Raw genomic sequence first — 27,172 nt, 5'->3', positions numbered from 1 at the left:
TCCATAAATAAATTTTAAAAAAGTGCAAGAAACAGCATTTCAGCAGTGAAGCTCCACATAATGAAGCTTGCAACTTATTTCTTTTTAATAAGTATCAATGATTTTTCCCATGTCTTGTCCCACTGCTTAAGCTGATAAAAGTGAAATGAAAGAAAGAACGGGCTAGGGCTTCATCCAGCTGTATTGTTTCTCTTAAATTCTTCTAAAGGAAATGTCTCTGAATATCTGCATTTATGTGCTATTCCTTCATCTGATTCATCCACCAGTGGAGAAGAACAACGTTGTCTCTTTGAAGGCAGAGCTCAACATATTACTCTGCAGATAAGACATTATTCGCCCACTTTCAAAACTCCGGAAGTTCTTGCCATCAGCAGTTAGACCAATGCAACACTCATTTTCATTAATATTTACAACCACTATTCTGTTTTTAATCTTAAATGATTTACCTTGGATTTCAATTTTGAGGTAAAAAGAAAAGCACCCGTAAAGCTTCTTCCTTTCCATTTCTATTCTGATATGAACATCCTTTTCTGCTGCTTCAGGGACCATTCCATTCTGTGTTTATCAGTTTTCTCAAAACTTCTGGCAAAATGTATTTCTAACAAGCCTGGCAACATTTAATCTGTTAATGTAAATCATGTAATTTTAAATACCTTTCAAATTTTAATGAGTGACATTCCAATGAAGCAAAGGAAAAAAATACACAAATATCCAAAACTGTTTGCATAAATGTTTTCAGCTGCTACCACAATATTCACTTTCCATCATGATTTTTAATCAGCAATAAAATTTGTATCAATATCATAAATAAGCATATTTTATGCCATTAATGTAAGTACATGTTTGTCTCAAGAGACAACAGAAAGAGAGGTTTGTCTATTAGTTCCCTTCAGGTCTACATACTCTTGACAAAACAGTAGTATGAGTTTGTCATGTTGTCAAAATTAAAAAGGTATTTATGGAGTTAACGCCAAAAATATAACTACCATAAGACCTAACCTTTTTCAAAAGTCAACTCCATCATTTCAAGATCAGAAAAACTTATATTTTGAATAAAATATACAGATGTAAGAATTGTGGCATGTTTGCTGTGGATCCTTCAAAGAAACGTGTTTTAAAAGGCTGTTTTCTGTTTTGTTCAAGTTGACTTTGAAGAAATGCTCCATCCCTAAACCTCCTTTTAAGCTTTAACATTTCTTCTCAGATTATCATACCACTAGGCCATGCCAAAACAAGGTAAGGATTAGAGACCTTAAGCCAATTTCAGTTGTCCCCGAGGGTCATTTGCTTTTGCTAAATGTAAAATTTGTTACATCTAGACACACTTTTTTTCTAATCCACTTGTAGGTGGAATAAACCTGTCATTCCTTTACCCAGGAGGATGATACGCCAGTAGCTGTCCCCAGTTTGTTTTTTCCCTCTGAAGAACAGCCACGCTCTGCTGTCCTTAGCCAAAGGACTTTACAGAAAGATGTTACCACCTTCACTCGGGCAGCCCCATTTCAGCTGACGACAAAGCCACTGGCAATACATGAGATCCTCTCAGGGCAAGAAGAAAACTGAGCAGTTTACACAGGTAGGAAAAGACTCACATGCACCCTAGAGGAACAGATATATTGGCAGTCTCTGCAGGGCTGCACAGACAGGTTATGTGACCAGGCTTTGGGCCACATGCTTCCAGCCTTCTTCACAAGCCACGAGCCCACAAACAGAGAGAACAGCCTAACACTTCCTTCAATTACTGGCCAATAAATCCATTTTTACAATTTCTCTCTCAAGGCAGAGAGATAAGACATGTGAATGGATCCTTGATGACTGCAGTATCTCAAATTAAAAATGCTGGTGCACATTCTTTCCTCTTTGATTATTTGGAGTATAGATCCCATCACAGGTGAGTGGGTGTCTTCCTACTCCCAGGCTGATGTAAATGAGGACTGCCAGTCACATCAGTCAAGCAGGCACTCAAATGCCGCTCTTTCAGCTCCAAGCTCAGGCTTGAGCTCCCTGAGTGTACAACGTTCTGCAAGTACAAGCGAGACGGCCCTCACCTCAGCTTGGCAATTTTGGATCAATGGAAGACGTTACGTGGGTGGAACAGGCCAGGACAGGCAGCAGGGCAGGGACAGCCAGGCCAGAGCAGAATGGCACACGGAGTGACCCACTGTCGCTGCGGTGAAAGACCTGTAACAGCAGCCTCCTAACCAATAGAGAGAGACTTAATCTCCCCAGTGTCACCGTGTTAATCCAGGTATTCATAGCAATGATGCCATTTCTTCTTGGGACTGTAATGCCTAATGTCAGCTCCCTGGCTGACTTGGGAAGGGGCTGAAAACACAGCTAGGTGACTAGTCACCAGTCCAAAGCACTGCAAATACAGCAAGAAATTTTTTGCACCTGCTTAATTTCTTACAAGACAAAAGGCTTATCTGGCCAGCACTGCTAGGGTGCGTGCAAGGTGGAGCACCCATCCGGGCCGAGGAGAAACAGGACCAGCTGGAATCATACAGCCAAGCTGGACTGAGGGGCTGCTCTAGGAGAGACTGATACCATCCTGCTCACTGACAGCCCCACAGTAAACTGGTAATGCATGTTCCCGGGCTGCCTTTCCAAGGGTTGATGCACCCTGTTCAGAGAAGATGAACTCTGGACGGGAATTTTTAAACGCATCAGAGAATTAAACACTCAAATCTCATTGAAAGTCAATATAGTTTGGGCACTACCTTTCCAAAACCATTCTAAAATTCCTAACTACAATGCAATTAATTTAGTTAAAACTTTTAAGCAAAGGTTGTAAGAAAACTCTATCCTTCATTGACAAAAGAAAAAAAAAAAGAAAATACTTATCACAAAACTTTCGCAAAATATTGTGGAAGCACTTATTAAATAAGCTCTGCCCAACAATTTAGGGGATAGTTAAGGTTTTAAGTGTAGCAGCTTAGATGCACAATACCTGTTTATACATCCATTGACTCATTAAAAAAAGGGAATGTGGGTATGTGCAATTTCAAGTGTGGAATTTAGACACTTGATTAATGCAACATAGAAATCTCTTCTAGAAATAGTTTTACATAAAATCTCCCAAATATGGAGAGTAGATTATTGTCCCTTTTGTCTCCAAAGCTGTGAAACTGTAGCCACATAAAAATAAACTTTTTATATTCCATTTCATAACTCCCAGCAGACACTTCCAAGAGTGAGAGCCAAACCACAGCACTGGAAAGCGCCAGGTTTCATTGGGTGGAGGAAGGGCTGGGATTTGGGCAGAGTTCATGGGAGCACTCAAACCACCACCAGGTAGGGGCCTAGAGGGAATGTCTCTTACAGACTCACATTAGGATATCATCTGAGCTTAGAGATTTTGACCCAGCAAAAGAATTTCTCTCTTCAGGATGCGGCCATCAAAGCTATTCTGAAATGCCTGGACAAGCCCTGTCCCTATTCCATCTACATACCTAATAATGAAGATGAACCATTCCTATTTTTCCTGTACCTGTAAGCAAGGCATTTTCTATAACGTAAAACCCTTTTGCAGCTTTCAAGTGTTTAATACTATGCAGTATTTAAAATCAATTTAGAGATACTATAATACATAAATACTAAATATATCCCACAGAATAACCATAGTAGCAGCCTTTCAATTTCCATGGAAACACCACTTAGACCACAAGATAAAAATCCTAGAGAAATACTAATCTCTTAAACCTATATAAATTCACACTTTGAAAACACAGTAATGAAGTCCTTTTTCTTTATTTATTTTTTTCCTTTCTTCCTTTTTAAAGAAGCCTGTTGGCCTTCCTCATGCACAAAACTCTTCATACTCCACGCCATAAAGCATGGCTCAGAGCACAGCTTATAAAGGCAGGAGCTAAAAAACAACCCAGCATGGGAGCGATGAAAATAACTTGGAAACGGACTTCTTTCCATGCAGTGTTTTTAAAAGATTAAAAATACACCCAAGTTACCAACAAAATCCCACATGCCAGCATGTGGCTCAGGATGGCTGTGCAGAAAGGAGGTCTGCACAGCTGCATCCTGCGAGGGAACTGCAGTCGAGAAGAAGGAAAAAAGCTGGGGAGGAGAGAGGGAGGCTGAGCTGGGAGAAGAGGATGAACTGAAATCTTTAATCTCTTCCAGTTTATTCCCAACCAGAAGAGCGTTCCCAGGAAAGGCTAGGGCTCTTCAGCCAGGCAGAGACTTAAAGAAGCAATACAGGACAAATCTGGTGGCAGCCAAAGTTGGCGGTGCTCTTCTCTGGGAGGATATTAAGATCAGCAAATGGCTAGTGCCTTCCCCAACAACACAATTGATTCCCTGAAATTACATTAATCAGAAGATGGAGGTTTAAACCTGTGTGCAGACAAGAAGTTCCATTCGTTATGGTTCACACATTGAAGTGACTGCCCTGGATTTCAAGCTCAACTTTTTTTATTTTTTTCTTTTGGTTCTTGTTACCCTTCTGCTAACCTTTCAGTTAAAATATGATTATCTCTCACTAGGAATAATTTGGGTAATGTATTTTAAAATTGGTACTTGATTAATTTTGAGCCAATTGGTTCACTCTTAATTATCAGGGCAAAGACAAGAGCTTAAATAATTCTTTAGTACAGTTATCTAGAGTTCATCTTTAAAATTTTGACACATTTTAGTTTAACTGAAGAATGTCATATCCAGCTGAGCTTCCAAAGCTAATTTAGACAGGGAAAAAATAATCGCCTGGGTTAGAGTGTGATTGGGCACCAAATTACCATGTCGGAAACCTCACCCCCAGTTAAGTGACACACACCCTGATCCTGCTTGGCTTGAGACCTAAACACACAAGACAGTATGGCCAGAAGTAAAACTACTATCAGGACAGGTGTTAAAATATATCCCATATAGTAAAAGGCTATGTGAAATGAGAGGGACAGATTAATATATTAATTAATTAATATATATATATGCATATATATACATAGAGAGAACTCAAAGATTTCAGGCTGCCGAGGACAAGGAACAGTATGTTGCCTTGCTAGGAGGTACATAACAAATCAGTCCCTGTGACCAAGTCACATTTCTCAATCTTCCTGCAGAAATATCCTGTCGCAATGACAGTCAAAGAGAAGTAGAGGAAAGGGTTGTTGGCATAAGAGAAATAGTCTTCTATCTTATGGCTATAAAATAAGTCTGTGTGAATACAAAGAAGGTGGCCTCTGTTCTCCAAGAAACACAGTAGAAGACAAAAATAATCTTCAAACTGTTAGTAACCTTAGAAGCTTGTTTTCCATAAATAAATCACATCTTAAATATCTCTACATCCCCTCAACAAATGCTCATTCGTTAAACCAGTCAATTACTTTCCATATAGGGTAGGGAAAAGAGGAAACTGTTTTAAATTTTCAGTTCCAATTAATTTTGGAAAGATAATAGAACTTGTTTTCCAATTTGTTAAATTGCTTAGCATTGAAGTGCATCAAAGCACAATTTTGTTTATTTTGTTATGACACAACGAGGCGTAAGAACACAACATTTTTATACAATGAAGCAACTCCAGATGTGCGATACTTCAGATTTTCTGATAAAATTTAACTCTCAAATGCACTCTGCCACTTGAAAACAGAATTTCAGAAAAGATAATTCTGCAATAGATACACCATCGCTGCATGATCTTAAATCCATCAGTTACCCAGCTCACATTGCATCAGCAATACAGAACTTTTGATGATTTAAAAAATAAATAAAAAAAAAGATGAAGGGCAAGAAACAGCTGGATAATCCTCAGTAACTATTCAAGCTACAAAGCCCACCATTTTTTTACTTTATTAATACTTTCTATAATTTATTCAGCTCTATTTTAAAATAAAACTGAGAAAGTGAATGAACTGAACTGCAATTATACATTCTTTAGAAATCATCAATTAAAGCAGAACCAGAAAAAGAATAAGAAAACAACATATGCAGGCCTCAATTCTCAATTTTGAACACTGTAGCTATGTATAACTGTGCTACACAGCAAAAAATAAGTTGCATGATTTTCAGAAGGGAGGCATTTATTTTAGGGAAGAAGCATTTGGCTGTTAACCCAGTAGAATATTTGGCTGAGATATCATTTGGGCAGCCAGTTTGGGCAGAAGAAGTTGCCCAAATATCATAGCTGCCATTTGGGTGGAAGTTGGACATCCTGATCTTTATCAAGACAGACACAAAACTCATTTAAAGATTCAGGTCTAATGTCATGACTCCATAAAAAGGTACATCAGTCACACAGCCTACCAGAAAATGAGGACTCCAAACCAAACAACCATGTGTTTAAAAATGAAAAAGAAAATTACAAATATAAACTCTGAAGTTCTAAATGCAAAACGAAATTATACTTTGCCACATAAATACATATGAACATATATGCGCGCACACACACACATATATGCATATATACTTGTATACATATGTATACACATGCCCCACTGACAAATCCAGCCACAATGTATTATAAAAGATTACCTGGTAAAAATACCATCCACGACCCCAATCGCTGCCTCCTCTGCAGGAACGAAGGAACCGATCTGTGCCATGACTGTGATCAGCGCAACTTGCTTTATATAGGAGCTCTTACCTCCCATGTTCGGTCCAGTTATTATCATGACCCTTTCACCATCTCCCTGTGGATGCAAAACAGTGGTTAGATACAATGTCCTGCTTGTGGGCCTTATATAACATATTTGGAGGTGTTCATATGGCTTAGAGGGACAAGGGAGGTGTTCTCTGGATTATACACTCTGCTTCCAAGCGAACGGCTTGCCTCATTCTTGGAGTTCACTGCATTCATGTCTCCAGGTGTTCCAAAGTCATAAATCTTCCAATTTCCAGGTTGGAAAGATGCAGAGATTCATCACAGCAATATCAATTACTCTTGAGCAAAATGGGCAGAAAGATGAGAAAGCTTCTCCTCCTCCATCAGGGTGCTGAGAAAGCACTTTGAAAACTTTCTGTACAGTTTCCTTTGGAAGAAGGAGAAATTTCAAAAGAGCTCCTGCTGCCCACAGTTTGGTCATCAGGATTCCTTCCTGATTAGGGTTCTCATTGACAAATGGGGACAAGATCTGGCAGACAAAGAACTGATCTAGATTTTACACTCATTCCTTTTTCTTTTTCTTTTTTTTTTTTGGCTTTGCATAACACAATCACATCCAAACAGTCCGGCTGCTACAAGAAATCAAGACATTAAGAGTTCAATACTTGACTGCAACACAGGCACTGTGAGCAGACTGTAGCCAGTCTCTGATTAGCACTGAATCTAATCGTAGCAATTTTCTGAAAAATGAAATCAAATATAGGGCTCAGCTCAGCCCTAAGACTCCCCAGGGTACTAAACACTGTCTAGGGCTCCAGGACAAAACTTTCTTCCTCTGGTGCAAGACAACTGCTAATAAAGTAAAAAAACTTACCTATAAAGCAATAAAGTCTTTTCAGGGGCTATGAAATTCAGTTACAGAAGGACAATCCAACTTTAGACAATGAGACTTTTCCTTTTTACTGCAGCAAAACCCAAGAAATTATAAACTAATCAAAAGGCAAAACATTCTATTACCTCATGGGAGAAGCATGGAAAAAAAGGCCAAGCACCACATAACAGACCTAGCCGCATAACTTAGGAAACTGGGAAGTGGTCAGGCACGAGACCACGAGAACACTGTAAGAATCTTGACGGAATAAACCTTGTGATCTTTACAGATCTACTTTTCTATTGCACTTCCATTTTATTGATTATTAACAATCAATAAATGATTATTTTAACGGAAGACTGTCAATTTTGTATCAGATCATAAAAAACATACATGCAATCAGTATTATATGCAAATAGCTGCTTAGCTTTTGCTAAGGAAATCCCATCCATAAGAAACTCTCAATATAGCCAAATAATGTCATTGTCAGCAAGAAAGGATGGGTGAACTGAAATGCCTACAGCTACAGGGAGAAGAGAGTTCTTAACAGCCCAGTCCTCCTTATGTGGTTTCAATACTGCTCCCGTCAAGGCCACCACGTGGCTCAACACAACAGAATTACAGCGAGTTCAGACTAAAGGGAGTTCATGTGCTGCAGTCCATAGAACAGCCTTGCCCCACATGCAGGCAGCCCAAGGATTTGTGAGGCTGAACCCACTGATTTCTTGCATGTGTCTGGCACTCCTCCAAGCTCCCTGCAAGCATGGTCTGTGCCGAGTGGCAGGTTTGCTAAACCAGCTTTCAGAAAGAACATATGCTGCAGCATCAACCCAGAAAATCCATCTGTCCTTACAATTACATGAAACCATAAGCTAACATCTTACTGGAATTTGTGGCTAAGGATACAAGTAATAAAGGAATCCATGAATATTTTGGGGAGCAGAAGGAAAGAACAAGTGGTTTATATGAGGGCAGTGAAAGGAAGCTCTTCCTGAAGTTAGATATTTTACAACATTTCAGCTGAAAACATGACATAAAATGCATTTTCCTGCTGATTCAAACACTTCAGTTTAAAAATGAGCATTTTAATAAATGGATTCCCACTTACCTCTCACAGAAAAGAGAGGATTTTAACCAACAGTAGAAGCAAAGTTGATTTTACCAACATTACTTGATTTTGTAACATTTAAGATGTGGACATCTACCACAAGAATGTTGATAAGATATATGTGGATAAGGAAAGCGCATGTTGATTACTGAATCAAATGTTGTATTTTTGAAAATGACATCTGTTGCTTGCTCTGACTTGATGAATAATCTTTGAAAAGTTTACTTTTCACTGAAGTATTGCATAATATCCATAGCATCATTTGGCATTTAAAAATGTTTCAAGATAAACATATACAAACTTGAATGAAGTTTATCACAGCAGACATTCATGTAGAACATTGCTATCTCTTCTGAGTTCAAACAGTAGTATAAAAAGACAATTAACATTCAGAAGAAAGTTGCAAGTACATTTTTTACATTCATTAAGAACAGAAATCTAATGTTTCCAAAGGAGAAAAAAAAAAAGCAAGAGATAAATATTTAATGAAAAAATCTCAAGATGACAGTAGTTTAAAAGAGAGATTTCAGTTCTTCGGGGAAGAAAAAAGGAAATGAACTAAAATACGCTCAAACAGATATACAAAATAAAATAATGTTTTCTACCTCAAGTAACTACATATGAGGAACAATTTAAAGAAATTTAGATCATAACATTTAGGTAATACTGAGCAGAAAGCATTAACAAGGACCTTTTCCCCCAAAACAAACAAAAACTTTATTTGACCCACTGACAGCACCAAGCAAGTAACAGTCTTCCTACTTCTCAACACTGTGTTACTTAAAACTTAATGGCAGAAAACAACAGTTAGGGGACTTAAGGCTTACAAGCTACACATTAGGAAGTTTTATTATATGTTAACGCAAATGGCTTTCTGTAACTAATGTGCAGTCTAAGAAATATGCACGATACTGACAATCAGGCAGCCTGAACTAAACTGTAGCAGTAATAAATGCTGCATAATTTTAATAATTCCAGAAATAATGGAAATACATAGTAGAAAATTACCTAAATCTGAGATACCTTAGAAGTAAATTGGAAAACTAAGCCTATGTAGGTGACACAGAAATTGAGACTGTTGCTATTTTGTATGTTAGGTACCCTTGCAGCATCAACAAAGAAAAAATTCTACAACTTGAGATTAAAGTTACTGACAATACGCAAACCTCCATAATGACTTAAAAAAAAAATTACTCATTGACTGTTCAAAAAGTAACCATTTAAACTTTCATTTTCCTAATTTAAAGACCAGCTTTCTTTTTACATGTTTATGACATTAAGTCTGAACAAGTCTGCAGAATGCATCTGGCTACTAGCTATCAAAAAAGAACAAAATAGATGTGGTCTTGTCTAGCAACCGTCTTCTAAAATGCAAGCAAGCAGCCATCTGTATGATTATTTTTATCTTAATTTTCTAGCCCAAAAACAAATCCCAGAGCCCTTCTCTTGAATGACTTTGAAGCTCAGATGATATCTCAGCACTTACTGAAAGGTTAGTGGTGTTTGGAACATACTGATCCTGTTCTCCCAGTAGTACATCAATCACAGGGTGCCTGCCATTTTTTATGATAATTTCTCTCCTAGTATCTTGCACAGCTGGTCTGCAAAAAAGAAGAGATCTAAATTTCAACATTTATTCTATCCAATTGTTTAAAACTACAATTAAAAGCTAGGAGGTACAATTTAAGCTGCAGGCTTTTGTGAAAAAATACAAATGAAACAAAAACATATTCTCCCAATCAAGTTTTTTGAATTTCACTCAGTTATTAAAAAAAAAAAAGATATAAAATTTTTAGAGCATTTGGTGCATTTCCGTATTTTTTTTTCATTCATATATATTGTAAAGAACTAGGAAGTTGTACAAAATGAGCAAGTAAGAGCAAAACCACTATCTTCCCACAGCCACCACAACAGCTCTTCCAAGCTTTACCATTTGCAGGCACGTTTAGTAACTTCAGGATTGGTTTCTTTATGAACTAGGCTAGCCCGCCACTTCACTGAGCCTTGGCTGGAGCATGGGGAGCAGAAAAAATTGTCCAACTACAGATAGCCCCACCGTAACACATTAGCCCACATAAAATCAAAGACCACAGCGTGACAAAGGTGAAGTTTTCTTATGAACGGTAACAGCTTTCGTACTTGATAGCAACTCCCAAACATGTTTAAGAGTCATCACAATAACTGGCAGGAGAAAGAGCTTATCATCTAAGCTGACACACAGAAATGACAGTATTGTTTAAGAGACAAATATGCAAACTATATTTATTTTACCTATTTTTTCCTCATTCCCAAACCACAAAAAGCTGCTTCAAGCAGTTCCACCTTTGGTTAACTGCATTTAAGGATATTTCTAACAGAACATGCATAATTCAATGCTACGTATCACCTAAAAGCTGTATATTCTTTGCAAAGCACAAGCCAGAAAAGAGTATATTCCAGTAAATTATGAACTATATATTTTTTTTCCCTCTACAATGATTTTTTTTTCAGTGTAACTGAAATACAACATTCATTGGGAATAAATACAGTTTCATGTCTCAACAACAGCATTCTCCAAGAGTAGCAGCACAGGCACCCTCCTGTAGGAGCAGTAACTCAGGAAAAGCAACGTAGCTGAGGAAAGAGAATATAGGAGTAAAGCTATGTAATTTTTGGACTGGAAGTTAGGGTAGGTTTTCCTCAGAGAGAATCATGGAATCACAAAATCATAGAATGCTTAAGGTTGGAAGGGACCTCTAGAGGTCATCTAGTCCAACCCCCCTGCATACGCAGGGTCACCCAGAGCACGTGGCACAGGACTGCGTCCAAGCGGGTTTGGAAGATCTCCAGAGAAGGAGACTCCACAACCTCTCTGGGCAGCCTGTTCCAGGGCTCTGTCACCCTCACTGTTAAGGAATTTTTCCTTAAGTTCCTCTGGAACTTTTGGTGCTTCAGTTTCTGGCTGTTTCTTCTAGTTCTGTTGGTGGCCACCAGTGAAAAGAGGCCAGCACCATCCTCCTCACTGCCTCCCTTGAGGTACTTACAAACACTGATCAGGTCCCCTCTCAGACTTCTCTTCTCTAGGCTGAACAGGCCCAGCTCCCTCAGCCTCTCCTCATAGGGCAGATGTTCCAGGCCCCTGATCATCCTTGTGGCCCTGCGCTGGACTCTCTCCAGCAGCTCCACATCCCTCTTGTACTGTGGGGCCCAGAACTGGACACAATACTCCAGATGCGGCCTCACCAGGGCTGAGTAGAGGGGCAGGATCACCTCCCTCGACCTGCTGGAGACGCTCTTCTTAACGCATTGCAGGATCCCATTGGCCTTCTTGGCCACAAGGGCACACTGCTGCCTCATGACCAACTTGTTGTCCACCATGACACCCAGGTCTTTCTCTACAGAGTTATCCTCCAGAAGGTCGGTCCCCAGCCTGTACTGGTGTCTGGGGTTTTTCCTCCCCAGGTGCAGGACCTTGCACTTGGCCTTGTTGAGTTTCATGAGGTTTTTCACCGCCCACTTGTCCATTCTGTCCAGGTCCCTCTGGATGGCAGCGCAGCCCTCTGGGGTATCAGCTACTCCTCCCAGTTTGGTATCATCAGCAAACTTGCTGAGGGAGCACTCTGTGCCTTCATCCAGGTCATTGATGAATAAATCGAACAAGACTGGACCAAGGAATGACTCCTGGGGGACACCACCAGTTACAGGCCTCCAACTCTGCACCGCTGATCACCACCCTCTGAGCTCTGCCTTCCAGCCAGTTCCTAATCCACCTCACTGTGCACTCGTCTAACCCACACTGCCAGAGCTTGCCCAGGAGGAGGATATAAAAGAATAACTATACGATTGGAAAGGAAAATAGAGGGAAAAAAAAAAAAGGCGTATTAGGAACATGAATCACTGGGGAAGGAGGTACAAGTACTGTGTTTTTTTGCATAAGGAGATTTTCAGGTGAAACCAATTAGGGCAGAGCCTTAGGGTTTGGGGACAAAGAAAGGAAATTTCAGCCCTTCTCTCACTGGATATGTCTCTTGCTTGGAGTTGTAACATGATGGACCCCAGAGGGAGGAGCAGGTACCACGTTGCTGCACTTGCTCGTGTACCTCTCCACTTTGTAACTAAGCGAGGAAATGCCAGCTAAACCACCCACTTGCTTCTTTAAACTTCTGCCCTCATCTCTGAGAAATCATTTCCTTCTTTTAACTGCTCTGGGCACCTTCCGTGCATTCGTGAGAGAGGATGTAGTTTCAGGATGCCACAACCTGGCTGACTGCCTGTTCTGTTCTCACACAACAGCGCTGGCAGAAGCAGGGGCTCAGGCACAGGGCCCTCACTGCCCTGAATTACCACAGTGTGTGTCATGAAGGTGTGTAAAAAAAATTACTACGTTGCTGTGGATCGCAGTAACTCGACATTTGGTTACATAATCCCTTTCAGTTGCATTCTTCAAAGCTGATTGAATCCACAAGTCTGTAAAACGGCTGCAAAAATCTCAGAGGATGATGATGCCTGGGCTATCTGGATCATCATCTTCATGGAACTGACTCTGCTTTGGACACTGTCCATGCAAAGAATGAATGTTCTGACACAGGGGTCCTGAGATGGCCTGGGGAGGCTGTCAGAGGTGCTGACCTCTCCCCAGCAACCTCTGTTCCTAACTTCACCACTCAGTTAAACACCTCTGGTAGCTCTCATTTAAACCAAAACAGTTCCAGCTCAAACCCCACTTAAATTACATAACTGGAAGTCCAATATTTCTTTTAGTAGTCCCTCAAAATCAATTATTGACATCTTCCCTGAAGCTTAACACACTAAAGAACTGTCATAATTCCTTCTGAAGTTTAACTGAGAAGTCTCCTCCCTGCCAATTTAAGAGCTCTAAGCTACTCTTTAATATTCCATGAATTATTTAAAATCCCCATAGTGAATTAATCATATTTCAGTTTGTTTTCCCATCTGAGTATATAGAAATAAGCTAGCAATTACTTTCAAAAAGATCTTGATAGAGGCACAGAAGATCTCAAGGGCCTAGAAGTGATCAATATTACCTATAATACAGTATAAAGGCAACGTGTATGTTGTCTGATTTCCCTTCTACTATATTTCATGCATTATTTGCTGGATTTCCAAGTGCCTTGGCAATTGTCAGCATCCCAAGCTGCATTCCTGTGTTTTGGGTAGGGAGAAGCACACAGCTGATCAGACCTAAACACCTTATTCTAGGTGAGATACCATCACCGCTCTGCAGGGCCACATGAGTATTTACCTATCTCCCCTAGAAGTACCTTTTTGAAACACGTCGTACACCTTAGTAACTTAGGTATTAGAAAGACATTGTAACTTCAGACCTTCTTGGGAAAAAAAGAGTATGGACATTACATTTAGAGTATGGGCACTTCCACTGAAAATCTAACAGATATTTACCCGCATGTGAGGCAATATCTGTTACACTCAAGTCAAACAACAGACAAGACTAGAATAAGCAGTCTATTTAAACAGTATCATTTACAGATTTGCTGCTCTGTGAAAACTGATTAACCCGAAACTACTGCAAACAATTTTAATAATACATTTTACTGTGCTATGCATAATCCAGTGAAATTTATTTTAAAGACTCTTGTATAATTCCCTATAAAATCCTAAATAAAAATTAAAAATGGATTACCTGCAGTAGTCTCCTTGCTTAGCCACCTGGGCCAAGGAGAAGAGACAGTCAATAGTTGCTAGGTGACCAATGGCTTTAGACACAGGGTGATAATGTTCACTGAAATGGCTACAGCGAAGCAGGGAGAAATAAAAGGAGAAGAAAACAAATTATTTTCATACGTATATATAGGCATTGCCAATATACGCCTCATGCCTGTTTCTCACAAACTTCTTGGCCTGTTCTCCAACCCTCCCAGCAATGTATTAATCTGAATCAAGACAGACTTCATGTTCTGACTGTAACAGTTGTAACAGTGATTTTTATTTAAGCATGAAAAAGCAGGAATAATGAAATTAATTAGCTCATATTTAAAGGGTCTGCATTTGCCCTTTAGTGCCTAATGAGGTTTATAATATGCTGCTGTTTATGACAAATGATTCCATCCCAACTGCCACTTCTACTATAAATTGTAGTTGGAAAAAAGTGTCTGAACCCAGAAGCTGTCTAGAATTTCAGTAAAACATGGTTATTACAATAGGAAAAAAAAATCAAGAATTCATTTTCAACTTATAGCACTGTTTCACCCAGCACAATAATGAAGCTACCAAGAGAACAGTTTTCAGTCTCCAATCTCTTAGCCTTCATGAATTTCTTTTCTCCTTTCCTTGTCTCAAAGTTACAACAGGGAAATATAAAGTTACAAACCCTAAACAGGGAAACGTAAGAGAAAAAGAAGTCATACCAAAGCAGTAAAACTGAAAAAAAGAAAAACTAGAGTAAAGAAGAAGCAAACTCTCCTACATGCAAGTTTTCCTTTCCCAGCACTGAAACAACAAAGTAATCATGAAAAGCAGCAGATCAAAGTGAGGAAAGGTTAACATAGATCTCTTCAAACTTAAAATGACTAATTTAGGGGCAAGAGTTAAATTGCAATTAGTAATAGTGCAATTAAATAAACTGCACTATTTTTATGGAATTGCAAATCCCTGGCTATCAGAGAGGCTGGGCTCCCTCTTCTAGAAGTTTATCATATGAAGATTTTGGAGGGCTACACCAGGAAATTTGACCTCTCCTTTCTTAGAGGTACCCGACAGACTCACTTTGTCTGTCCAGGAATTCATTCAGTAAACAGATTATTTTTTGAAGAAGATAACTACAGGCAAGACCATTGGCATATGAGATATAGAAGGCAAGGAGCAGACTTTTGCACAAAAACATTTATCTGAAGAAATTTAATGTGCTGATAAGTCACAGAGGGTTTCAGCAGTGCCACTTTGAAGATCCATTAGCTAAAAAGTCAAATAGTTTATTTTAAAATTCTGAGCCAATAAAAAAAATTCTAACATAGTGGTTGTGAGGGACAATACTTTAGTTACCTTCTAGCAAATATATTAACAGGCTACCAGGGTTAGCATCTAAAATATAGGGCTTTAGAGAATCATATTCACCTAAGAGATTGCCCAATTCTTTTATTTTTATTTATGTATTTTTAAAAGCAATGGTACACTTAACAATGGAGCCGCACTGTATTTAACTATTATTAAAAGTGAATTTGTTTAGCTTGTATAATGAATTATCTTTTCATTCATCTTGTACTTGGATAATAAAACCACTGGATACAATATCACACATTTATAGTCAGTCGCATTTTCATGTTCTTAGTGCTGTAAAGCTAATTTTCAAATTGACAGAGGTATTGTATTTATTTAATACTGTACTTTCATCAGAATTTCAAAGTCTTATGGAGATATCCCTGCTGGCATCACTCTGCAAGAGTCTTACCTTCAAACACTTTAACTTGAAGGACAGTATTCTAATTTACCATATCTTTCAATTAAGTTGTCTACAAAAAAACCCCTAATTATCAACTTTATTATTCCTTTGTAGACAAATCTCTTTCTTGTTCTGTTCATGTAGTAATAAGATAAACAACTAAATAGAATGATGAAACCCGAATCTACTTTTTAAACTCACTCTAGAAAATTTAGCCATTCAGCATTGCAGTCAAGGACTAGCTGCTCCCGGAGCTGATTCAGATGTCTGTAATTTTCTATAATAAAAGGAGAGTGGAAACGGCTGACAGCTTTTGTGCTGGAAAGAGAAAAAAGCCCAATAGGAAATCAAGGTTACTAAGCAATCAGTTATGTCATCTACATGGAAAATTAGACTAGTTTTCTTATTCTGTGTGATCCTTGAAATAGATGTAAAAATGGAATGTTCTTTTATTGTGGTACCAAACTCTATTGATTCCGATATTCTACATTGTGAATAAAGTGCTTGGTTACTGCAGCATGGCCAATTCAGAAAGCTTCTAAAATGGTTTTTGCAGTGCAGCATATATCAATGAAGTACATAGCTCACAAAACTCTATCACCAATGTGCTGTTCAAATGGATGACCTTTTTTGTGACTGGGTAACATATACACTATTTCTCAAAGATGACTTTAAAGAGGAGAACTTACCAAATAGCCTGACATAAACTTAATAAATACAGACTGTTTAAATGGATACTAGTTTCCACTGGGAGTACTTGTTATTTATTTATATACATACAGACATACTTATTTATCTATTTAAAGGGCTTTTTAGGCATTGTCAGGCATTCTTTTACAAGATCCAGATTAGCTGTAATTTGTTCTTCATGCTCTTAGTTCTGGATAATCTATGTGTTTTTAACATTAAACCTGTGCATAAGTCAACAGAATAACATTTCAGAGTTCACCTATTTCTGGGTTAAATAGTACTGAGAACTCTCCTTGCTTTCTAAGGCCTAGGTAGCGGTACGAGCTGTGTGTAGTCATGCATTAAACATATTAAGGTATTGTTAAAGTAATAAAAGACAAAAAAATCATAATAATTCAGTCCATCTCATTTACTGTTAAAAGTCAATCTAAAAGTTACATTTACATAACACTAATCACAGAAGTGAGAAAAGTCTGTGCATATGACAGTAAAATGACTAATGAAACTAAATGTATTGAGAAAAACACATTTGCCCAGCTACCTTTACATTTCTGAATAAATCTAAGAACACCTATGATTTTATGAGATGGGTGACTTCTATCTACAAATTGTAGGTGCAACTGAATCAAGACCATAGTTTTGACACCAACACATAAACTTTCTAAGAGAAGCAAATAAAATTGTATTAAGTATCTGTTGTGTTAAAACAAATGTTTTAAGAATCTTTCTTTTTCCCCCTCCTGTTTGCTTTTAGATAAAGCTTGTTATGACAATAAATTAAGGTGATATTTTTGTTTGGCTGATTTACATTTTAAAGTAAGAAACACATGGAAAATGCAGAATATATATGGAATTAGTGTTACAACAAAATGGCACATTTTATTTTTGTTTACGTATTGTAAGACAAAGACATTTACATACCTACTAATCATAACCCAGGTAGATGGCACAGAAGATTTAAGGGAATTTTTGACTTCTACCAAAAACTGAAACAGAAACATAGTGTTACATGTCACAGTTAATTAGGGAGACTACGGAAACATATTCTTCAGCTATGAAAACGTCCACATGTATTAAAGAAAGCCACAAGCTGACAAGTTGGTTTTTTTTCCTGCCAAAAGCTAGGATAGTTAAAAAGTTAAGATAACGCCGCATCAAAGAGCAGGTCCTTTCCCAAGCTGTTTTCTGTCCCGCTGTGCTGCTGCCACCTCCTCTCTGCCCCTCTAATCCTCCTACCACTAACAAGCTCTCCTCACCTCTCCTAGCAAGCCAAAAAGAGACAAAAAACAGACCAAAACTAGCAGGTCTTGCTTACGTGCCCCTGACGTGGCACCCAGCTCACCCATGCAGACTTTACACTACAAGCCCCCCACACCAAGGCTGCTCCTCGTCAGTGATGAGATGTGCTCAGCTGGCCAGGGGCCAGCGACTCGTCCTCAGCCATAGCTCCCCTGGACACCTCACAAACAAGAGCTCCAAACCTCAAACGCTAGCACTGCACCTGAAGTACCTTATTTCCAATTTAGACCCTCTGGGGTCAGGAAGGCAGGGAACAGGGCAAACCAGTAGCAACAGTAAAGAGGCTCACAGCAGTGAAAATTATATAATATGCTTAGAGCAGTGCTTTACATGATTCATGCCAGTTAGCTTTCTACCGTTAGCCTGAGGAGTTAAGATTTGAAAGAACAGAGGCATTCTCAAATAAAAGAATCCAGCTGCAAAATGAATTCCTAGCAGAGATTAGATTAACCCAGATCTGCATCACTTTTAAAGCAAACCATCAGATTTCATCTAACAAAATTCTTCTCTTACAGTCAGTACAATTTAGATAAAACCTTCCCCATATTGACAGCACTGCCAGTAGTCACCTTCAGGTACAAACCAGAAGAAAAATCCCAACATGAGCACAAGATGCAACACATTAGTTCACCAAAGAATACTTGATATGGTGAAAACCCTGAAACTCTATTTATCTATATGTATGTATTAGATAAAAAGGCTGCAAATGGGAAGAAGAGAGATCTGCAAAGACCTGAAAGTGAGCAGAGCACCTAGTACTGTTGCTACCATGTAGAGATTGCAGCTTTTTCCCAAGTTCATTCTAAGACAATTACCTACAAAGTGTTGATAAGGGGGAAGCAAGCCAATCACACCATGTCTGTGTCTGTCCTGGATGCCTGTCTGAACTCGGAGCAACCTAAATTAATACATCCAGTTCAATCATCTGCTTCGTTTGTACAGCAAGCGAGGAAGAAGCAAGAGACTGCAATCCCCTTCACACCAGTGAAAACAGCAGCTTTCTCATCCTCTAATTCTTAACTGTCAGATAAATAATGGTCATATTTAATGAACTTGAACCAAAGCACTACTAGAGCCATGCTCAAAGCAAACATTTGTCAAGTACAACAGTTTCTCTCTAGTCCCTGCCTGAAACAGCAGTGCTAACAGTGACTGGACAGTTCTCTGCCCCGTTTAGTGGCTACAATCAATTACATTAGAGGTCTGGAAGCAAAAGATAAGATAGATACAGAGGTAATTCCTGTTTTGGAAAGGAGGGATATATCTACTGGAGCTTCATCAGAGCTCCAACAGAAACTCTATGCCAAAGGTATGTTAACAACCTGAGGGCTGACTCTCAAAATCCATCTGTGTATTCATAACTATGGGCTTGGGGGCACACATAAAGCCTAATAATTTAATTTTGCTTCACTCCAAGAAGGCCTTTGCCCTCAATACATATTCTGAGTAGGGAGATACATAGAAAGTTTCTCTGCAGTTTCTGTCTCTTACGGAACTAGCAGACCATAAACCTGTTTCTACACATCCTTCAGAAGTGTTTAAATGCTACAGCAACTTGAGAAAAATGCACTATACAGATCTGAAAGAGAACTCCACCCAAAGAACTTTTTGCTACTCTTCTATATTTTTTGTTCTGCTCTTCCAATACAATTTCTTTACCACCACTTCTCTGTCTCATGCCTTTCCTTACCCCATTCCCATCTTCTGCAATCCTTACTCTATTGCTTCTTTTAACGTCTCTGAAACACCCACACCAGATGTAATTAGATAATAGTACCCATAATCTCTTCAGCTCCTTCTACGCATGTATCAGGATTGATCTCTGTCTAAAATGGTTTCTGCGGTGTTCACTCCTACAAAGGCCCCCTCTCTAAAAAACCTCTACAGTGAATGGCAGTTTCTAAATATTCTCCAGCAGTTTCACATCTATCTGCCTCCCTCACCCTCTGTTCGTTGAACAACCCTTTTCTTCTTCTTTCCTGCACAAAGGTGTCTTCAGCCCCCTCTCAAACCTTCTCTTTTAAGAGGAACCTTTCAAATCCTGGCTCTTCTCCTCACACAATACTCTAATACACATTTCCATGCTTCCTCTCAGACTCCACGCTGAGAAGTCAACCCAACCCATAAGCTGCAAGTTTCCTCCCTGCTCATCCTCACCATCAAAAGGGCTATTCACCTGAGGTTTTTCTCAAATACTGCTACATCTAGCTCCTTCATTACGGCTTTCTCTCTCACTTGGAGTATTGCCTTTCTTCCCCCTCTGTGTCTCTTTGGCCTTTCTTTACCTCCCAGTTCACCAGCCTGACAGCTTCTTCCCTCCTCATCGTTCTTCTACCCAAACTCTCAATCTATTTTCTCACTCCTCAGTCTCCATTTCTATTCTCCGGTCTGGGGGTTATTCCCCAAGATTTCTTCCTCTCAGTTTCAAAATGACAGTGCTGAACAACATTACCTCATTGCCCTTGTCAATTTCCCCCCTCAACCTGGGTGCATCTGTCACCTCTTCTTTTGTGTGCCAGGTTTGTCAGCTCACTGGAGCGCAGCCTCTCCACACTTGCATATCATCTGGCACTCAAACGCTCCAGGCTGACCAATGCTTTTAAGAATTAAAATTAGCATTTTTTTTTCTTTAGATCACTAAAATAACAGAATAAGACAAATACAAAAGTAAAAGAATAATACAAAAGTATCAGAATAATGTTATTCAAAGATGTAGAGTGTATTTTCAAATGACCTCAATTATCATGTATACATTATCATGTTACATGAAAAGACTCCTAGTTTGCCTAAATCGTAAGCTAATTTCCAGACATGCAAGGATATGGTCATACAAAATAGACACCTTATTACCTCTTGACCAGAAACTGTAACATACTCTGCAGAAGGATTTTTTATCTGTTTACGGATTTCCAGCAGATGTGATTGGATTTTAGACAGCACATCCAAAATTTCCTCCTTTTTCTTTCGGATCACAGGGAAATCTGTAAGGTCTTTGAACAGCTGAGTTTTATCTCCAGACCTATCCATAGAAAATATAAGATAAAATAATAATAAAAGCAAAGATATATTCCCTAATTCTTCTGCAGTTTTATTCATTGTTCTCACACTAGCTTTATTCCCTGCTAGATACAGCTTTTCTGGTATTTGTGCGTACAGCACATGTACCAACAGCTGCCACGAACATAGCAAAGCTACAGAGTACCAACCCCCTTGCCCACCTCCCAAAAAAACCATTCCAGACTAACCACTATCTTTGTTCCTTCCTTTCTGCTCTTGCACACCCCATTCCTTATTCTGTCCCAAACCTTGCCACATTTTTCTATGTCTCAGCTGAACTTGAATCCCTCAGGTTTCTGTGTGCTCTCCCTTGGCCAAGCAGGAGAAGGATAGAGGGCACAAGACAGACACATCCTCTCTCTCCTGGTTCTGTGTTCCTGGAAACCAATTTCTACCCAACTTGGGACATCTCAAGTGCACACAAAATCTTGATCACTATTAATGCAGCGCTCCAGATAATCTCTATAAAACATGTGGACATATATTTTCCACAGGTTTAGAATTTTTCCAACTTTGAAGCAAATTTTCATGAGGATGATAGAAAAAAATCCCTCCCACAAGACTTTTGTCAAAGCAGAACGTCATTGAGAGTTTCTCAGAGTAACTTCCTTCTTTTCTGAAGAAGAGATAAAAGGGAATATGTTTGAATACATGCAAAACACACTTTTCTAGTCTCAGAGAATGAGAGAATTGTTTTGGCTGTGCTATTTCAGCTCAGGAATGAAAGCTGGAATAAAAAATGCTACTCAAATGTTTAAAATTGAGAAATTTAAAAGCTATTAAAAGCAACATTGTCACCAAAACCAGCAAAAACTTATTTAAATAAGCATCAGGGAAACAATAAAAAGTAGAGCCATGAGCTTCAAGTCAATTCAAAAATATATTTGCATTTTAGAACATGTGAAAAAATATATGAGTTCATTACGTAATAACTATGAAATCTATTATTTGGAGGGCAAGGAATTAGCAACCTAAAAGTCATAAAATATGGAGGTAATGAAGTGTAGTGTTGCACCTAGTTCAATACCCTTTTGCCTGACAGCAAAGCTACATCTGGAACCAATGACCAGACAGATAACAGAGCTAAGTTTTGAGTTCTGATTACATGGACAAAATCATTATATAAGTGATAGTAAAGTCACCCTTTTAAAATACAGTAATAATTTTTAGAAACGATTTTGTGCTAATTAGACCTGTTTCCATGGGAATGAGAGGAAAAAGATAGCTAGTAGCCCGAAGCTGATTGTGAAGACTCTATCACTCCCATGTGATAACTGCCTACCGAAAGCTAAAAGTTGACAGTTTCAAAAAATAAGACAAAACACCAACCCCCCCAAAAAAGCTCTGGAACAGAGAGAGATACTTGAAAAGCTCTACGGGATTTTATGAATACATTTCTGCCATGTAAAATTAACATCTGGTACAGTGTAGATACTATATATGTGTGTGCATGCTTGTGTGTATAAACACAGATTTTTTCATGTCTGCAAATATATACATATGTGTCTAAAAATGGTCATTAAACACTGTGCTAAAGAAAGGTTTTTCTGCACAAATAACATTGTCACACAAGTTTGAAACACACAAAGGCCAAGAGGCAGGTTATTCAAAGTCACCTCAAATAAATTCAAATAAAATCCCTACTTAAAATATGTTCTATTTATACTATTATATCTTCTATTTAAAGCATACTCTGGTCATCATCAACACAATGATAGAAAAATAATTTTTAAACCAACCTACAGCAAATCTGGTATCATTAAGATAAAGTCTGCTTTGTCATAACCAGCCACAATTATAATTGGATACCACATATCAGCAGAAATCTTGTAATACCACCTGTCAAACAGGACAAAGCAAATATTTCTACTCTTTTCAACTTCAAAACTAATAGACCTCATATCTGTATTTGAGTCAGGAAGGAAGTTACAGACTTCATATCTGTGAATTTTTCTATCTCAGATGGAAAAATATAAAAAGATCTTATAAATAAAATAGAAGTTTATTTTTCATCTGGTAGAAAACAACCTGATCAATGACTTTACTGTCCCAATATAAATATACATTAAACCCTTATATTGCATCTTTCATCAAAGCACTTCTAAGTATATCACAGTAATCACGGTAATCACATTACATGTACAGAAACATTCAAGAAAGTTAAATACAACTTGCTCACAGCGAGAAAGCTTAGGAGATCTCAACATAAAGCTGATGACATTCATTTTGTGTTCAGAACATCCTTTCCACATGTTATATAAACAAAGCTACGCTGAAAGGAGATCAAAAACCTGTGAAGTCAAGTACTCATAAAGGTTGGCTGTGCAAGTCAAACACATTTCCCCTGTGCACAGCACCATGAAAGAATCTTTTATTAGATGATTTTATACTATTTCTTCTGAAAGACTTTGACTTTTACTGGTCCCAAGATCCTGCTCTTAAACCTGTCCATCAAAGGCTTTCATACATCTCCCCCTTACAAAACTCGTGCTCTTGCTTCATTGTTCTGCATCTTTTCCCTCCTACCTTATTCCTCCTGGGCTTAGAAGCAGGATCTAGAGGTAATAATGGAGGCACTAGTTCTTCAGAAAAAATTGTATATAACTAAGTACTTAAAGACATTATGCCTTATAATACATTTTTATTTCAATCTTGCATCCTCTTCTTTTCTGCACTATATTTCGTTGGAATAAGAAAAGGCAGAATTATGACAACAGGGCATACAAACTCCATACTTTCAGCTCTCCTATCCAAGATCATAAGCACCTACTTGCCACAAGACAACTGGGCAGACAGCACCAGGCTAGATACTTGCCTCCACTGTTTAATTTTTCAAAACTAATAATAAAAACTGCAGAAAACAACAGTCTAACTACAAGGAACTGTACATACATAAATATAAAATCAAAAACATTTAAACTAAGATGTATTAAAACAAGATGCATAATTTTTATAACACTGAGTGCATTGCGGCTGAATACTTATGAGGCATGGAAGATTCATCTGTTTCCTCTACTTACTTGGCTGCTTCTTCATTAAGTATCTTTAAATAATGTTTTACTGGGGTGAGAAGTTCTGGAATTTCCAACAGTGTGTTTTGCAAAAGAGGACTTTTCACATGAGAATGTATGGCTGGAACAAGAGCTTGAATTTCCAATTCCAGACGAGACAGGGTGCTCACTATCAAGAAGAACTCTTGTGTTGAACACTGAGAAGGGAAACAATGTCTGAATCAGTACAATGTATATATTTTCATTGCATCTTGCCACATTGAGAAAGTTAATAAGACACGCTAATTGTTTTAGCCCTTGTAGGTAGGATATACCTGAGGATAAATTTCTGTTATTCATGCTGCTGGATTAATATATACATGGCAGACAAAATAAATAGCAGAAGAAAATGGGCTAATAATGCACATAGCAAGTAGTTTGAGCATTGCAGGAGTCCATGTCTTGTCTATGGAGGCCTGGGCATCTGCACGCTCTCATCTGCATCTTCAGCTGCAGTTTGGACAAGCACGTCCTTGGCAAGCCAGGGTAGGGTCAGGGAGGGTTTTGGAACAACACGGAAAGAAAAGAGAAACAACACAGAAACAGGAGTCCATCAGTCACTGCTTACAGGGCTGTTTGCTATTGTCAACTTCAGGCTCTGGCTGATTACACCCAGGTCTATGGGATGAGACGGACCCTATCCCAGGTATCCAAGTACCTCCACAGGATTGGGCATTTCCACACTTCTCGATAAGGAACTGAGGGTAAGGAAGTCACTATCCTGGTCTTCATCTTCCACCTTCTCCTCACGAGAAAAGCATGAAAGAGATTCTCCTGTCTCCTGTATGCAGCTGGCCAGGGTACCACTGAACAGGAATCCCCTGGAGCACTTCTCAAAGCCAAGGGAAATAACTCTCAGCACTTTCACAGGTTGCTTCCCAATGCCCACAGAGTAGGAAAAATAAATATGGGTTCCTTTATAGCAGCGACTTGGCAGAGAAGCATCTTTGGAACGCTTCTCTCTGGTCCTTTTTTTGTTTTGTTTTGTTTTTCTTTTTTTTTTTTTTTAACGTATATAAACTGTTTACTTTTACTTCTGATGCAGCTTAAATATTTTGCTATCAGATTCTTCCCCTCAGAATTAGCAGGGACTGTTACCTTTGGCTAAATTTCAAGAACTAGCCATCAGGGATGGGCTTTGGGTAGCAATTAACAGTCCTACAACAAAACAAATTACCTCCTGCTATGTTGCTACCTCCCCCTTTCTAGTTTCCCATTCAACACGCAGTTACCCAAATTCCTCATGCCTCACATGGAAATTGGACAATATTCATTCTCTCTCTGAAATCGCTTTTATAGGAGTAAGTTTGCATTTGTGCAACACTGCATTTGCATCCCAAATGCAAACCTAGTCCTCTGAGATGCTTTACACCTTCAAACTCTGCTGACTTCAGCTGGACTCCAGGACTTTCAAAAGGCTTGGGAAAAGTTGTCTATAAATCATTAGGCTGATGTTTTTTTCATAAGTTACTGATTTGCAGAAGCTGTTTGCATTCAGTCTTCTGAACTCCTCTCTCGATTGACAACACTGAAAAAAATAAGTTTATTTTCCTCACCTGCCCTGACGATGCAGGGAAGGCAGCAGGATATACTGCAAAGAAAGGTGCCTTTGTCCTGCACTCCCTGCAAGGCACATTTGTCACTGAACCAGCTTTTCATAAAAAATACGTAATTTTTTATTTCATTATCCTTTCTCTTATTCTCTCCAGAAGTAAATTTGTTTCTCTCTTTCCTTCCCATGCCCTTATGTAAGAACCGAAGTAATTCTCCCATCTATAAGGTTGTAGCTAACTCCTCTTCCCACACATAGAAGCAAGTACTAGTGAAAAAAAAACCAGGTTGGAAATAAACATTACCTCTCCCTCCCCAGACATGTTAGTCCTGAGATAAGTTGGCTCAGAAATGCCTACTTGTTCTTCAGAACATGAAGACCAGCTGAAACCAACCTTCCGAAAAATCAGAAAATGGGGAATTCAAGTGCATCCATCTAAAACCTTAACTTTGTTTTTATTGAAAACAGCACTGTAACCAGCGGTGGAAAGAAAGAAAAATTTTTACGGGTACTTGCAGTGTTCACTTAGGCTACGAAACAAAAAATCAAACTAAAAACATTCCCAAGTATTTAAAATATATTCTATCACATAGGTGAGTATATGCATCGGAAGTTATCATAAAGTCTTTTAGATATTCTCCAGCAAACCTGAAACAGAGCCACACACCACAGAACAGGCTCATCATTACTGGCCAAGCAAGACAGACAGACCTACTAGAAAAATACGCAGTTTAATCATTCTCTGACATTTCAAAAGGTCAGAGAGCTAAGACTATGTTCTGAAAGGTTTTGGAAATCAGATTACTACTCCTTCAGATCCATAGAGTTAAAGACAGAAAAGACCTATTAAATGGTCTCCCTAAAACGGCTCAGTTCTTTTGTATAAGTTTTTTTTTGTCTAGTCTTGATCTTTTAATATTTTTAATATTCCAAGAAATGTGCTCACCACTTCCATTCAGAAACGAATCCATAAAGCACTAAATCTCATCACAAAGTTTTGTCTGATAGCCCAAATTTTCCTTCCATTAAATTAAATTCAGTATCTTCAGTTTACTCTTTTGTATTACACTAAGTAATTCCACTGCCTCTCTGGTGTTAACACCCTTCAGCTATCTCTAAACCTTCTGTTCTCCTTTTAATCATCAATTTAACTAAACTCTAATCTTTTAATCTTTCTTCACAGATCAATCCATTACTCAGCCTCATGAAAACTTTTGTTCTCCCCTGCGTTTGCTGCAATTTATCAACATCTTTCTGATAATCTGGAACTTACTTATATTATCCTATAAAAGCTGTGACACCAAAATAAAACAAAATAATGCAGCCATAAATCTGGCAATAGCATTTAAAGTACATCGGAAAGGTCTGAAAGGCTACACAAAGGATAAATCCAGGCTTGTGCATCAAGTCAAATACAATACAACTGATTGAACCATCATGATCAAAAGGCAAACTGGTGCTTTAGTGAAAACAAGTTTGTTGAACACACCGTTCCTAGCAGAGAGGATGAACACATTCCTTGTGCTTGTTCACAGTCTTACTGTTTCCTCTGGCTTAGTTTTAGTAACGCTGCAGGACTTTGCATCTAAAATTTAATGG

General features: G+C 38.5%; 1 protein-coding gene across 1 annotated transcript in view; it reads right to left on the bottom strand.

The window, feature by feature from the left end:
* The window catches only part of LOC148590840 (DNA mismatch repair protein Msh3-like), a gene marked incomplete at its 5' end in the record, with an annotated part of 37,706 nt that extends 13,527 nt beyond the window's left edge, over nt 1-24,179 (bottom strand). Inside the window, 7 exons of the mRNA XM_088538413.1 lie at nt 6,481-6,638; nt 10,016-10,130; nt 14,171-14,278; nt 16,127-16,243; nt 17,537-17,601; nt 20,765-20,933; nt 23,992-24,179. Of these exons, the coding sequence (XP_088394539.1) occupies nt 6,481-6,638; nt 10,016-10,130; nt 14,171-14,278; nt 16,127-16,243; nt 17,537-17,601; nt 20,765-20,933; nt 23,992-24,179 (920 nt within the window). The remainder of the gene's footprint in view (nt 1-6,480; nt 6,639-10,015; nt 10,131-14,170; nt 14,279-16,126; nt 16,244-17,536; nt 17,602-20,764; nt 20,934-23,991) is intronic.
* Nucleotides 24,180-27,172: the final 2,993 nt, after the last annotated feature.

Source organism: Tinamus guttatus, unplaced genomic scaffold (assembly GCF_059628265.1).
Source record: "Tinamus guttatus ecotype Peru unplaced genomic scaffold, ASM5962826v1 Tinamus_guttatus_pri_ptg001082l, whole genome shotgun sequence".
NCBI classification, from domain to species: domain Eukaryota; kingdom Metazoa; phylum Chordata; class Aves; order Tinamiformes; family Tinamidae; genus Tinamus; species Tinamus guttatus.
This window is presented reverse-complemented; position numbering and strand designations above follow the sequence as displayed.